The 15854-nt window shown below is 37.4% G+C and overlaps 1 protein-coding gene across 7 annotated transcripts in view; it reads right to left on the bottom strand.

Annotated features, from left to right (window-relative positions):
* LOC139728138 (dual specificity protein phosphatase CDC14A-like) overlaps positions 1 to 15854 on the bottom strand; it is a 75102-nt gene that overhangs the window by 4457 nt on the left and 54791 nt on the right. The window contains exons 12-17 of one of the 7 annotated variants that reach the window (XM_071639098.1): positions 15444 to 15491; positions 14409 to 14435; positions 12102 to 12122; positions 9127 to 9252; positions 7024 to 7123; positions 921 to 982 (exon numbers count right to left, since the gene is read on the bottom strand). In XM_071639098.1, coding sequence (XP_071495199.1) covers positions 921 to 982; positions 7024 to 7123; positions 9127 to 9252; positions 12102 to 12122; positions 14409 to 14435; positions 15444 to 15491 — 384 coding nt within the window. The remainder of the gene's footprint in view (positions 1 to 920; positions 983 to 7023; positions 7124 to 9126; positions 9253 to 12101; positions 12123 to 14408; positions 14436 to 15443; positions 15492 to 15854) is intronic. The other 6 variants (XM_071639102.1, XM_071639099.1, XM_071639100.1 and 3 more) reach the window with 6 other exon arrangements.

Genomic DNA, 15854 nt, shown 5'->3' with positions numbered 1-15854 from the left:
ACTTATATTGTTGCATTTTCTCAATCCTTATGTTTGTGAAGGTGAACTTGTCCTTTAAGCACTTGATGTAGAGAAAATGATTTTCGTTGAGGTAATGGGGCAATGCGCATACCATACGGCCTTTGATGTGTGTAAAACTACAAAGCAGCCTATGGGCAGCCCTCCCCAAAGTCCCTTTTCAGCTACATGTAACTGTCATGCATGGCTTGTGCAGTCTTTATCACAAATATAATGAGGTAGCCCTTTCGGGAACACATCTTTCTACTTCACTGTAGCTTTTTTTGAATCTGTATCACTTTTATGATTCTAGTAGCAATGTAAACAACCACTCTTATATCCTCTTGTTTATCATTGATAATTAAAAATTGTTTAAAGAAATAGGTGAAATTGACGGTGATAAAAGTGGTGTGAAAATATTCTTATTTAAAATCTCATGTATTGAAAGATTTCTTTTGATCAGATTTGGCAACGAGAGGACTTTGTTAAAAACCTAGCTACTTGCTAAAATCAATACAGACCTTCTGACTGACTTGAAGTGAATTTTGAATACTATGAAGCCTTATTTTGTGGCTCCTCCAGGAAGAACCATGAAGAATGTGTGACATTTCTTTGTGGGAATGATGCACAAGCAAAGAGAGGAGTAATTGGTAGAAATTTTCAGTGTAGATCCTTTTTATGAATCTGAAACTAGGAAGGCATAAGATGTAAGTGAGCTCAGCAGTCAATAAATCAGAGTGAAGCAGGATGCTAAAAGATGTTGGGTTATTTGAAATCATTATGATTGAGATGTAGCTCACTCACTACCTGACTCACTGAATGGAAGCTTGTCAAGTTTGGATGTTGTTGAATCGGAAGATAAATATAGGTGGAAAGGAGGATGAAGGAGGCAGGATTTCCTCCCGTCATTTGATTCCACTCACCCCGGGTACGAGACAGAATATACTTTGTCTCGGGTTGTGCTGGAGTATAACTGTTGGATTACCTGGGAGGATATGACGGGCATTTCAACTCTCTGGTTTCAGATCACAATCGAAATGGTTTCATTATCAAAAGTTGGATAGGTTTGGATACATACATACACATACACACACACACACACACAGATACTTATTGACTGAACAACTGCATGTCAGAATAGTACAAAGTGGATCATATTAAATGGAGTAAATTCTGTGTTAGGGATGATCATTAATGACAATGGAAAATTGATGAGTGACATAATAGAAGGATTGACTATTCTGTTTGCATTTCCTTCAAAGCAAGGTAAATCAAGAGATTTGTGTTGATGAATCGGTACAATAGCTGAAAAAAAAAGAAGCAAATCATATACTGTAAGGATTGCACATTCAAGAATGACTAAATCAACTTAAGCAGAATCTCAAGGTTGAATCGACATGCATACATCCAATTTTGAGAATAGATTTACAGGGCCATGAAATAAAAAAAAATAAAAAATGATGGGCAAAATAAATCACTGGCATCTAATTTTAGCTTAAATGAAATTCTGCAACTTATTGTGAAATAGAGAGAGTAGACACAATACTTGTGATCTTGTGATCATCAACAAGAATACAATGTAGTTTGGAACTCAATGGAAAATAATTACTTCTTCAAATTGCTGCATACATGTACATGTATCACTTCCCATTTAAACCTCCATCAAATGCTTGGCCTTCTTTGAAATAAGGGAACCCCGGGAACTCCAATTCAGAAAACAGAATCAAATTCATTCATCCAAATACTTGAGAAGAGTTCCATAGACAAATGCATTGTAGGTAGCATGTCATTTCCTCTTTTTCTCATAAGCAAAAATCTTTGGACAAAAAAATCATATGTAAGAACACTCATTGTAAATGTTTAACAGAGAATAAAGGAGCAATGTATGCTTACTAAAGAAGTATCAGGCTTTAAAGAAAAGAAAGAGCTCACATTCTCAAAAGGGCAGATTATTTCATAACTGTTGAAGGCATAATTCTTATGTGACAATAAAAAGTGGCCATGCACTTCCACGGACATGAGCACATTAGAATATGTGAGAGGCATTCATGGACACTTCATAAATTTGTCAGTAATATATGAAAACATGTATGGTTACATGTAATGCACCATTTCCTATTTAAAGAAAAAACTGGGGAAGCATGCTCAACCGATGTGTGAGAACAACTCGTTGTAAAACACACATGTACAGTGCAAGCCTTTCTCATGTCAGCTGAGCTTCATGCATGCAGTTGCCATGCAAGGCAAGCCGTGCCTCTTTTACCAAACTTGGACCATTTCGTAGCAGCGGCAAATGGCGGGAGCAACCCGTGATCGGCGCGAGGCCTGCATTGTCCACAAAAGGAAAGGAGCAGTACGGAAAGCATGTACATGTAAGGGGCCACCTCACAGTAATATTTCTGGTAGCAGAAATATTAGCATACAGCAGTCTCTTGCACAGTCAAGACAAACAGGTTGAGTAGGGCTAGCAAAAATTAACAGGACAGCTCCAACTAATCACAATATTCAAGATTTGACAACTGAAACAGAATTCAAGATACCAAGATCAACACTTTGCACGCACACAGATAGATGAAAAAACACAACGATAACAATTCTACACACACAGCCACTGGATTGCCTCTGCCATCTCATGCAGTCAGTCACTAACCATTCTCCTACACACGCGACCCTTTATTCATGTCAGATAAAATTCATAACTCTTGACCTCTGACCTTTGTTCCTATTCAGAAGCACAAAAGAAAAGTGTTCCAGTCTATTTCTGTCTATCATACAGAATAACAACTGACTGAATTTTCTTTTCTACCTGAAGGCTTGGCTGGAAAATTATATCTTCTAATGTTTACTGATTTCTAGCAAACAATCATGGAAAACACATTCTTAAATCATATGAACAAAATCTGGAACATACACAGAGATGAATGGCCCTCTTGGCAGCTTGAAAACGTATACCTCTGACAACTGTCTGTTAAGTTTTCTTCTTTTTATCTTTTCTTTTTTTTGTGGGAGTGGGGGCTGAAGCATGATTACATGATCACGTGGCCATGCTTGAAAGCCACTTCTCTGGTGACGGGGTTCCAGCTTCCTAAAACTACTGCTTGCACCTTCTGATGAATCTAGTACTGAAACTGCTAAATTTGGGTTTAAAAAGCAACAATACATCAATCAACTGGGAGCCTTCTATGATAGGACTCAACTAACAATTTTGACTTTAATTCTTTCATTTCATTTTGTTTCAAAATTTCAACACTACTGTTTGCCTCATCTCCCTAAAGTTTAGGCAGCAAATGTACGATTTCACTGCAGCAAAGCTTTCCAGGCAAGGTTAGATTGTTTTCATCTCCTCTTAGTCAGTTCTCTAGCCATACCTGCATTCATACCTGAGACAAACAACGGAATTAACTTCAGTACAACATCTGACACCAAGCAAGAAGCTGCAAACAAGCCAATAATGAAACGGTGATAATAATGCTTTGCCACAGATATGAGGCTGACCTTCTGAAACACAAAGTATACAGTGCCGAGCGAGAGGGCTATGTAACCAAAGACGAGTGTAATGAGGAAAGACAGTCTACAGAATGGGGGAAAAAATCAAAAGTAGGGATTCTCAGGCAGCGAGACCTTCAAAGCTAAAATCAAAGTGAGCTCGACACAAAAACATGTCCACGAGAAAACAAGGACGACGCCAGATGTACATTTATAGCTCTCTGGCACGCAAGCAAACGTGCCCAACTCATTAGGCAACTGTGATGGCGTACCACAAAGACACAAAACTGGGAGTTTACATAATCTGGGTAGACAGGCTGTCCTGGGTCGTACATGTATATGTATCTCCTTGGGTGGTTGGCTAAGTTGGCCTCGAGATATCTCAACCTGCCACTAGCTATTAGTGCCTTTGTCAGGTAGCGGAGGGAAGGAGAATGTATTTGAAAAAGAAAACGGGTGATGGTTAGAACATAATCTCATACCACGTTGGAGCTTTATTCTTAAATTGCTTTTTTGTTTTTTGTTTTTCTACTGCTTTATATGGCTTTACATTTCTGTTTGAGAGATGCACATGTTATAAACAGCACTGCATTGTTCTGAGGGGTGAAAATTCTATTATTTGGTTTTTTAAAAATGCTTACTTTCCTGCAATGGATATGTGAAGTAATACAATTTGGGAAAGACAGTATTATGGATGAAAGCTGCAGTAATTTTGGAAAAAAAAAATAGTACAAATACTGAAAAAAAGGAAAAATGAACGAGATGGCATCCCTGAGGATGGTTTTACATTTCTGTTCAGATATAAAGTGACAGCTGTTTTATTCATGCATCCTATGCTAAATATCACATGATTCTGGCTAAATATGCGTAGGCTAAGGACTGACACGAATCAGTGTCAAATGCATGCATTTTGGTGATCTACATAAAGCTTGTGGACTTATATGCCTACACAATAAGGAGTGCATATCACACTAACAACATTCATAATACATACATCTACATAAGAGCATTTGAAAATGCTCACGATGGATTGATTCAAGATTTATCTATCAATAGATGATGTTGCCACAATAGGACTGTTCAGTTTTTGGGGGAGTTTTTTCACGATTCATGCACGTTAATCAGTACATACAGGTACAGTGTCTGTTTGAATACAAGGTAGAAATATGTAAATAAACAACAGATGCAGGCCGATGAAAGACTCTAGCAAACTTTACAGTCTTTCAGTTTTGTGCAGGTCAGTGTTTTGATTCCTTAAATCATTCTGCCAGTAATCAGAGCAAAAATGTGATACATGAAGTGATAAAATTGCTAAACTACAATCAACTTCTTTATCTACCACCAACTCATACCGCAGTATATGAACTCTAAAATGTAATCACTGTGACATACAAAGCCACGTGTTGCTCTTAGTAAGCAGTACTGGGAAGGGAGGTATAGGTGACATACCAGCAAAAGAAAAAAGAAAGAAATGTGTATCAAAGATACTTACACAATCTTATCAAGCCTTCATTTATTTTGTCAAATGTTATACCATACAAATTTTTAAAAAGTACATGATCATTTCTCTCTTGCCAACCAAAGCTAAATCACATTGTTATATTCACAGGCAGACCTCCTAACCTTTCTGACTGAAAAATAGGTTTGGGTTTACATGTAGCTCAAAAGTAGGAAAAGAAGAGCACTTCCCATAGGAGTGTGTGGTAAAATTATCAAGAAAAATATGAAAATCCTACTGAAACAAGAGCTGGGAATGGTCAAAATTTAGATTCTTTCCTCCAAATTCAGATTGGTTGGAAAGTCTGATTTTTGTCAGAAATATTTATTCAAATCATCATGGATGCAGGGGTTGGTACTCCTGTAATAAGCACCCTGTAAAACAGATTCAAAACATGGTTGTATACATACACATGGCAGCCAAATAAAATGACAAATCATCAAAATTACAACAAAAATTAATCCGTAGTTAGTGAAACATTATAATTTGTACTTTACAACAGTATAACTGTGCTATATTTCTCCATGGATGCATTCTGTTGTCCTGTTTGGAAAGAAATGCATTGACAATATCAAGATGAACCATCTCCATTTGTTTGGTACAATTCACACATCATAACACATGCAATGTTATCTGTAAGTTAGGCATGGCATATGACTTGAGGAGAGGAGTTAGGAATGAAAGCTTCACACAGGAACTGGATATTAACTCTCTTGTTCAGAAACAATGAAAGAATGGGTGGTGATAAAGGGAAAACAAGTGCATGCAAGATTCAAACATGAAACAAGTGGAATGTTAACTCTACATGTTTTCGTTTGTTAGAATGAAAATAAATGCCATGTCTAGGCAAAATATGTTAATGTACACACAAAAGGATAGATGATTATTGACAAATCTTTTTGGCTATGTTAGGATGATCTTCACAGTGAACAACACTATTAACAAAAAGAGACCCTTAAATAGAAAGGCTTAGATGAAGAAAGTACTGGTAAGAAATAAAGAGACAGAACCATCAAGTCTGAAAAAGCCAAGAAGTACACAGCTGAAGTTGCTTTGTCCATTTTACAACATTAAAAAGGTATGGCATTATTGCCACCACATTAGTTGCAATATTGTCCAGTACAGAGTGTTGCATAGTCAGAAAAAAAAGACTTATCATAGCAACCATCTTAGAGTTAAAGTGGTCCCCCCCCCCCCCTCCCCACAAACACACATACACCTCCAACAGGTTGAATTTTGAAGATGCAATAAGATCCTCAGTTTATTAACCCCATTAAGAAAGCAAAGGAACAATGAAAATCATATTCTCAATGTCTTGTTGCTACTCACTTATCATTTGGCCAATTGACCAAGCCCCACATAATGTTTCCCTTCTGTTTAGTTTTAGTTTAGTTTAGTTTAGCTTACATACTGATTCTTTTTTTTTAATCCTATAGGCCCATTCATCTTGCAATCTAAAGGAGATCATAAAGATTGGATATTGAGCAACAGACATCTGTTCTGTGAAGATTAATGGAAGGAAATGTACATGTATTGTACACAGACAGACAAGAAGACTTTGATAACGGTCTCCTCCACCTGTACACTTTAAGATCTGAAAGGATATTTATGTATTATTTCACATGATTATATATTTGTAATGCGAAATTTTGTTTATATTTTCATGACTTGTGATTAATATGTTCGATATTCTTATATTATTTTCTGTTATGTACAAGTGGAGAAATAAAACTTACTGAAACTGAAACTGAAACTTTGTGTCTAGAGACAAACATGGATGAGACTAAACACCAAAAATAGATATGGTTGAAGGAGGAAGTTTTTCAGACAAAGAGCTCAGATGTGTTAGATATCTAGAAGAATCATGGTTGATACAGCAACACATGCAGTCAGAACAGAAAGGAAGAAATCATCAGAAACATGAACATTAGTGAACACAGCACGAGACAGGATAACCACAGGGGAGTCTTTTGTTAGCTACAAGTAGATGAAAGAGGGTGGGGATGACTGAGGAGGGATGGATGGGCGAGAGGACCACTTACTGGTGTGGAACGGGTGTATTTCAGTGATGAGGACGTGGTACTGGTGGTGTAGTCGCCCGCATTATGTCCTGTGCTATACTCTTTGCTAATCCGGACCGAGCTGTGGCAGAGGGCGCGGGGCGGGGTCGGGTGGAGCGGTACAAAGAAGTTATTCCTTTGTTAATGACAAAGCTCTCACAAAAAATGGTACAACAAGAATGACACTGACAAGATGACGAGAGATTCTTAGATTAGCTGGATGGTTTGCTGAAGAGCAATTAACAGTTTTCACAAGCAAAGGGATAGTCAAACACAAAACACCGTATCTATATTTCAATTTCTTGACAGAAAAACACTAAATGATTCTTTGTTTGCAAGGAGTCACAACAGGTACGGAGGTAAAACTGGTTATAACTTTAGAAGATGACAAAAAATTTGCACATGACGAGTAATAAATGTGGAATGTTTATACACAGCAGCATTTTAATCACTGTTGTATACCCTATATACTGGTCCTTATTACAAGCTTAAGAAAACCTGTCAGTTTTGTGTGAGTTGCATCAAACCATCCAATGTGCTACAGAACACATACATCCATCTAATTATTCTCTGTTAATGTGCTGAGACTCAACATGTTATTAAAAATTTAATGCTAATCAATTATGTTGTGTGCAAAATGTGCATAGACAGGATGTAGACACATTTGTGTTTTTTTTTTAAATAAGAGTGTATTTATCAACACAACACTTAAATTCAGAGGTCAAACTTGAATTTAATACCACCACCACAATCCCATTTCAATCACAAAGGGTAACAGCACTGAAAATGTAATAAGGGAATGGACATGTCAATTTTCCCACACCACACCAACCCACTATTGACAAGACTATCTGGAGTATTTTTCTTTCAGTGGTAAAGCCACTGATGATGCAGAAATATGGAGAAACAGCAAGTTCTGAAAACAGAGTTCACGTTTCATCTCAATACAGAACAGTGTGGGCAGACTGGTCATTGGGAAGAACCACAAAGAAACTATCACTTTGCTGAGCAGCTTGATTCACTTTTCTTTGCAATGCTCTTTCAGCTTTGTAAATGTACATTCTGTTCAAACTGCAATCATTTCAACGCAGGTGGGGTTTTCTTTCTTTCTTTTTTTCATAAAAGGCTGGTGCTGGTTGATAGCAGTGTGCAAATTGAAGCACGAGGTGAATGTCTCATTGCATTTCAACACAGGTGGTGTCAGGCCGAGTTCTGGGCCCCGTTTCATTAAAAATTGATATGATAGCAACTCTTGCTGGGATGGCAATTGTCGTGGTAACGACAAGAATCCAGCTTCCTGATTGGCTGCTGCTATTGGAAGTTGTCATTCCAGCAAGAGTTGCTATCCTAACATCTTTTATGAAACGGGGCCCTGAAGTGCTACGGTGGGAAAGCGCTGGAAAGCTTAAAGGCTTGGAATGAGTGCTGGATTGGGTGTGCATGTGTGTTTAGGGTTTGCAGCACAGTGTGTGAATGAACCTGGTGTTTGGTGATATTGTGCACCATGCCCCCAAGCTGTGTTCGACTAGTGTCTGCATTAATACAAATTTGTTTGTCTTTTTTCCCCCTTTTATCCACTAAGAGTCGGATTTCAAGACTTCATCTCCATACTTTTCTTTTCATTTCTTTGTTACCACTTGCTAACTTTGACATTGCAACTGATTGACAAGTTGCTCTTCTACAACATCGATAAGCACCGATTATTTACTGTTCATAGCAATAGCCATGACAAAAATCATGGACATCATACTCGAGTATGTACTAGAGTACATATGGCCATGATTTTTTTCATGGCTATAACTCTTCACACTGGATTATTGGTGTGTATTCACGTCAACGAAGGGCAGTTTGTCAATCAGTTGCAATAAAACAACTCAATGCAAGAAAGATTAATCAGGATAAGCATATGGCGGGGAGCCGTAGAACTCCCCCACCCCCCCCAAAAAAAAAAACACCTCTCTTTCTCCCTCAATACCCCTCCCCTCCCTCTTGTTAGATAGTAATCATAATGTCATCAATATCTTGTCAGATTGACATTCATAACTGGAAGCATCTGCTGATGCCATATTTTTTTTTCTTTCTTACCTTTTGAGGGCTGAGTTTGCAGCCGCAGAGTGCCTGGTTGACCGCCGCACACTGGACACGTGGGTGGACGGGATGGCCTTGGAAGATTTGGCAGGAGAGGTCGCAGAGGTTGTGGCTGAGGAAATCCTGGATAAGTTGTGAAAAGAAGAAGACAAATGATTTGTAAAAAATTGTTTTACTTCTTTTTAAAGGCAAAGGGGAAACTACAAAATGTACAGATGTTCTAGAACACATTCCACCATAGATTCCATTTTATTGTACACAGAAAACTCTTTCTCTGTAACAGTTCATTTCGATTTCATTGGTACATGTACTCTTCAAATTGATATCAATGCTTAGATGCACATTCTTTGTGGCATTTTATCTGAACTGCTTACAGCTTGTGCTCAGGGAGTTATCGTATCCGTAGCCTAAAACACTTTCTCTGTTCCCTCCAAGAATTCTTCAGTAGCCTGAATTACTTTTTTTTGTTAATTACAAAATGTTAACATATAAACATGTAAACCTTTTTCACACTTAGCCAGCCAATACTATAGGCACAATGAAACATCAGTGAAGTGGAATTAATGGTGAAATATTCTGCAATGAATGTAATGTCCTTACCATACAAGTTATACATCTTTGGCATTTCTTTTCATTAGGCAGTATCAAGTACACTATCACCACGATGACAGATTGATAAATATATGCATATGGATATATATAATTGTATCTTTCTTTGAATGAGAATGGTCAACATATTAAGAGTATTGTCAAATCTTAATGGTGATTTGATAATAATGATATGTATAAATATGCATGCATTTCTCCGTTTACTTTACTTTACCTATGACAAATAAAAATGATGATCTGTGCACAGAATGACACAATGCTCAACAAATGAGAAAAATTATTCATTACAATGTGTAAGTGGAGTTGTTAGAAATGGTAAGGGATGACACAGTATGTTATCTCTAGAAAGAGGCCATCTTTAGGTTTAGGTTTCCATAAAGTGCAAAAAACCAAAACAAAACAAAACAAAACCAACTGATTTTTGCTCAGATACAGACTCAGACATGCTCTGATTGCTATAACACAAATTTGCTACACGCAAGATAAACTAACACTCCAGCTCAGAGCTTGCAGCACATTTTCTCTTTTTCTTTTAAAATTCTATATCAAGATTAATAGAAGTGAACAAACACAAACACACAATTACAAAATAGAAGCAATGTTATTTTTGGCAACTTTTAAGGCACTTTTGCATGCAGCATTTTTTCTTTGCTGTTGTGGTAACATTCAAAAAGGATAACCTGCATGTAAATTTTTTCCTCCTAATTCACACAGACACAGAAACAGCTCCTCTACAAATCTTTCATAAGCTGAAATCAAACACTCAGGACCTTTCTTGTTAAGGTGTTCCTTTATTAGGTTTATACTCATCGTGTATGACATTCAATAAGTATTGTCTCCACCCCCTCCCCCCCCCCAAAAAAAAAAGAAGAATGAATAAATAAATGTATACCTGAGAATCCACAACGACGACTAAAATTTCCCCCATAATTTTTCTCACCTACACTTTCCCTAAGATAAGTGGATAATTTTCTTCCTCAGGAAAGATTAACTGTCACTGTAATAGTTAATTTCTCAGAGTATTAGAGGCCTTCAGAACATTAGATAAACTGGATAGAACTATGTTGTACTATCCTTGGAGATGTTGCCTTTCCCTGTCTGCATCACCTCAAATTTTTCCTAAAATGGGTCAAATCACTCCATCCATTGGTCAACTGACCTCTATTCCTGCTCCTGCACAACCCATAATATAAATCATGTTCAGACGACAAATCCTAACCTCGAGGTTATGAAACCTCAATGTTAAGCTCTTGCCCCCTAACTACGACGTGTGTCCACACGACGAATCTTAACCTCGCGGTTACGAAACCTCGAGGTCAAATTCCTGCCCCTTTGAGTGCGTTGATTTTTGTGTCCACATGGTGCTTAACTACGAGTGGGGACCCCCCGCGGCTCATGGTTAGAGCGATAATCATAAGATTTCTTGTGGCTCTTAACATCGAGCAAACCTCGAGGTTAGCTAACTACGAGTGCATCTTCACGGCCCCTAACTACAAGCGCTAACCTCAAGGTTTCCTACCCTCGAGGTTAAAGGGGAAGGCTAGTAACTGATCAGTGGGAATCAGTGGAAATGCTGGGAGTTGATTGTTCCAATCCTTATGGGATTCATTCAAGAGTTCATTGTATATCTATTGTTGTGTGAAAATGATTTGCTTCAGAATGGTCTCATATTCAAGTAATGTGCAGTTTAATGCTTCCAGGTTAGCGTCCCTGGTCAGTGACGGAGCATTAATCTGCACATTACTTGAATATGAGACCGTTCTGAAGCAAATCATTTTCACACAACAAGAGATATACAATGAACTCTTGAATGAATCCCATAAGGATTGGAACAATCATCTCCCAGCATTTCCACTGATTCCCACTGATCAGTTACTAGCCTTCCCCTTTAAGGCTTGTCGTCTGAACGTAACTATAGATAGATAAACATGATAGAGGATTCATTAAGAAGACCAGTCTAACAACCAGTAGGTTTTGTATATGTTATCCCCAATCAGGCCGGGCCTTTTTGGCTATGCTAAATCAGGGGAAGGCAGATCCCATCCCCCCCCCCCCCCCCAGCCATTTTAGGGTTAATGGTACAGAAATTGTGACAATACTGTTTTTCTGGTGGCAATATACAATTTTGCTCTCCTAAATCTTAAAACTGCCAATAATGTGTAGAGCGAAGATAAATGCAAACCAGCAATGAAATGCATACACAAACAACAGAATTTAAACAAACAATGAAGGCTCACCAAGCAAGATGCTGTATTAATATGAAGCAGCAAACTTTTACAACTTGCACAGCAACCAACCATTTTTGCCCTTTGTGACATACCACAGCAGAATCTAGACGTGACAATCCAAACATTCATTCTTACTTTTTACTACTTGCTTTGCTCCTGTTGCCATGGCGACATCATCGTTCAGAAGGGAAGCAGGGGTATAAGTGATGTAAAGATGATACAATGAGGGGTGTGTGGTGTATGTTGGAAGGTATATGAAATCAACAAGGGGACAAAGGTTTTAAGGTATGTTTGGGGATTATAAAATAGTGAAAGGCATGGTTGAGAAATGGGGGAGGGGGTAAGACAAAAATATTCATGTTACGCCATTTGCAAAACCATTTCCAGACAAAATAGTACTTGATAATTCCTGTTGACAAACACCAATTGAGGTAAAGGTCATGAAAGTAGGTAACAAGAATTAAGTTCTAACTCAAATCCACGCATTGTACCATTTCTTGTTCATGTTTCTTGTTCATAATGAGCAAATAGAGCCATACTGATATTTACTACACATACTGCTAGTGTGTTGGGATGTCAGAAACATAGTTCACTGGAAGCAGAACACTATGTGACATGGAAACATGTCTGTGGATTTAAAAATGGCTAGCAATAACTTACCTACTGTGTCTGCCTTTTGCCATGAAAGCAAATGCAATATTGTCAAAAGGGAAACTGTCTATTGTAAGTTCTGGTACACTGATTAGCGCTAGACTACATTAATTCCAAACCCAGAGTAAAGTTCATCATTAGTTATATTAGGACTGGACATTGTACAATTTTATACACATCACACACTTGCATTCCAACAAAGGGGGATTACAAGTAACCTATGGGTGACTAATGACAGATCTCAAATACGTCAAAGGCATGCTTGGAATTTTATGGTCACTTTTGAGTAGTGAAAGTAGAAGACATTATTTCTTCAAGTGTACAGAAACAATCATTCTCTCCATTAAAATCTCTATTAAATGCAAGAAAGAGAGTATACGTGTTAATAGTATACAAAATGCATTTATATTGTAAACACTAAGCACACACTTGCATGCTACTCTTAATAATCAATAACAAGACTATTCAAACATAACATTCTCCCGTTCATTTACTCTTGTCTTTCTTAACTCTCTGTTAGGAAACACAGATGCCCAAACTCAGATCCAACTAAGCGTAAATCTGAAGGGATGAGATTCTTACAGTCAACTCCCAGGATCCCATATTACATCATGCAAGAATTTGATAGATATATAGATTATACACCACATATATCAATATCTTTACATATAAATAAAGGAAGCTAAACAAAAATATGTACATTCTGTTCAATGACAAAATTAGTGCATTATCAGAATATCCATTTTTTCTTTTTACGTGCTATAATTTGACTCTGGTCACGTAACCATCACTATCGCTCCTTTTCAAAAGAAATATACAAGCAAGATAATTTCTACTTTTAGTGATAAATCCTTCCCAAGCTTTATAAGATATACAATGTAGTTTTAGTAGAGATGCAGGCTTCTCTAAATCTCCTCACTTTCTTCCATTATTGCATTGCTTTGTTTTGTTTTGTATTGGTGTGTGTGTGTGTAAGGGGCTCTTTCTTTGTACAACGGCATATTGAGTAATCATTTCTGTTCTAGGCAAACATGTCTTCATAAATGTGTGTGTTAGCACTCCTGTATGACATTATGTCTGACATTATGTCTGAAATAAAATTGGGATATTTTTCCAGGAAGAGTCGAACAAGAACTCATTTGAGATTTTAGGTCCCTTTCATTTCATCCGTAACCCTGTCCTACGCAGAATAAAGTCTAATGACACACTGAGCTGGGAAGTAAACAGAACGGGTGCTGAGCTGATAGAGACGTATCATGTTAACCTAGCACACCCATTACCACTGTGCTTATAAGTGGTTGTTAAGTCTTTAGTAGATGGTACTGACATATAACTATCTCTTAAACGACATCATTAAAGGTTATTAAAGGAATCTCCACTGTGCCTCTCATGGAATGGTCTCCATTACTTGACATCTACTACCACTATTATGCTGACAATCTACTCTTGAGGGTAATTCTATTCAAAACTCTGCTTAAATTACAAATGGAATTCCACACTTTTACACAGTTCCTCTTCACTGACAGGAAAATGTTATAACTGTAAGTTGAGCATAGACAAAATTTCTCACATATGGCAGTTTGGCCTGTTAGCAAGTTTGATCTAACTTTTATTCAGCATTTTGTCAGTGAGGCTGGCTGCAGTTTATCACTCTACTACATCAAGACTATAATTACCAATCAACACTTGCTGATCAATTTTCAGGGAGTGTGGTGAGTTAAGAGAGTGAGGGTCAGTAAGATGCAAACGAGAAAAATTATTTCCAAACACTTGAGATGCAAAATACAATACCTCAGAAAAGTGCGCAGAACTTGAGGACTGTTATCAAAATCAAATATTTTGTTCAAAGTAGAAAAAAATAACAACAGCAAATCAAAGCATGATTTCACAAAATTCAATTTATGAGTTCTCTGAATACTTTGTGCTGCCATAGGGCATAAATATAACAGAGTGAGCGTTGCAAGAGATGTGAGTACACAAAAAGAAAAGTATCAATGTCAGCAATTGTAATGGATTTGAATTGAAGATTTGATGTAAAGTAATAAGAGAGTAATAACTGCTATTAGACATAGGTAATGACCTTTATAGAAACTAAAAGCATCAAAAATAAAATTGGATGCTATTATAAAACGTCAAATTCCCAATAGCCCATTAACAACTGGCCATCAAATCGAATTAGAAACTGGCCATCAAACCGAATTAGAAACATGTGCAACACACGAATCAGTTTACACAAAGGAATATTGTGAGAATTATTCATATCTTGTGGCCTGCAGTGTTATTCCTGGAGTATCTTCCTCACAGAAAGAAAGAACATTTGGTGAATAATGAGCAATACACACAAAGCAAACAAAAAATAATAATGATAATAATAAGTTGTCCCTTTTCCCCAGGTGCACAGCACTATCAAAACTGTCATGTGCTCAACTCATTTTTAAAATTGTTATTAAGCAATGAAAGTGCAGCCACAATTTTATAGGTCCCATGACTGAAAGGCTTTTATGTTCTCCGTCATCTTCTTTTTTGATGGATGCATAATGACACATGTTCTATCAATACCTCTGAAAATTATCAGTATTTTGTATTCTCAAATAATTTTTTTTTTTTTCTGTGATTAGTGGACAGCACTTAATCAAAAAAATGCATGGTCATTAAGTGCCAAACACTGCATGGTGCAGTAAATGACTGGTGTCAACTAAAATTGAATTCTGCACATTCAGGGCAGACAGCCAATCATAAGCACACCCAACAACAAAGATTCACTGTATTCCACCAGACACTTTACACCACGTAGGCTCGACTACTGACCAACAAATCAATACTAACCTGATGGGCTGCGTGGTTGACCTTGTGTGGATTTTACCGTCCTCCATCCTGGGGAAAAAAACAACATGGATGAAACAATTGAGAGGCTTGTAGTATTCAGTTATGATGGGATACTGCCACTGGAGGAAGCTTAAGCCATGGCAGACTCAATCAGAGTACTTAATACGGTAATGCGAGTAAAAGACTGGGCTTCACATGGTATTGAGAGATAATGAATGGACTTGAAGGTATTTATCAATGAGATTTGGGGGCACACACAAGCTCAGACACAGATAAAAGTGAAGAAGTACATTAATTTATCTTGACTTAACAGACAAAAAAGGAATCTCTTTTGGGCTGTTCTCAGAATTATTCTGACATCACAACACTAAGTCCTGTCATACTGAATGGCAATCACATTTAAAAAAGCAT

The sequence above is a fragment of the Diadema antillarum genome, unplaced genomic scaffold (genome assembly GCF_040938485.1).
Source record: "Diadema antillarum isolate AM-2024a unplaced genomic scaffold, OU_Dant_1.0 seq00000166_RagTag, whole genome shotgun sequence".
Classification (NCBI taxonomy): domain Eukaryota; kingdom Metazoa; phylum Echinodermata; class Echinoidea; order Diadematoida; family Diadematidae; genus Diadema; species Diadema antillarum.
This window is presented reverse-complemented; position numbering and strand designations above follow the sequence as displayed.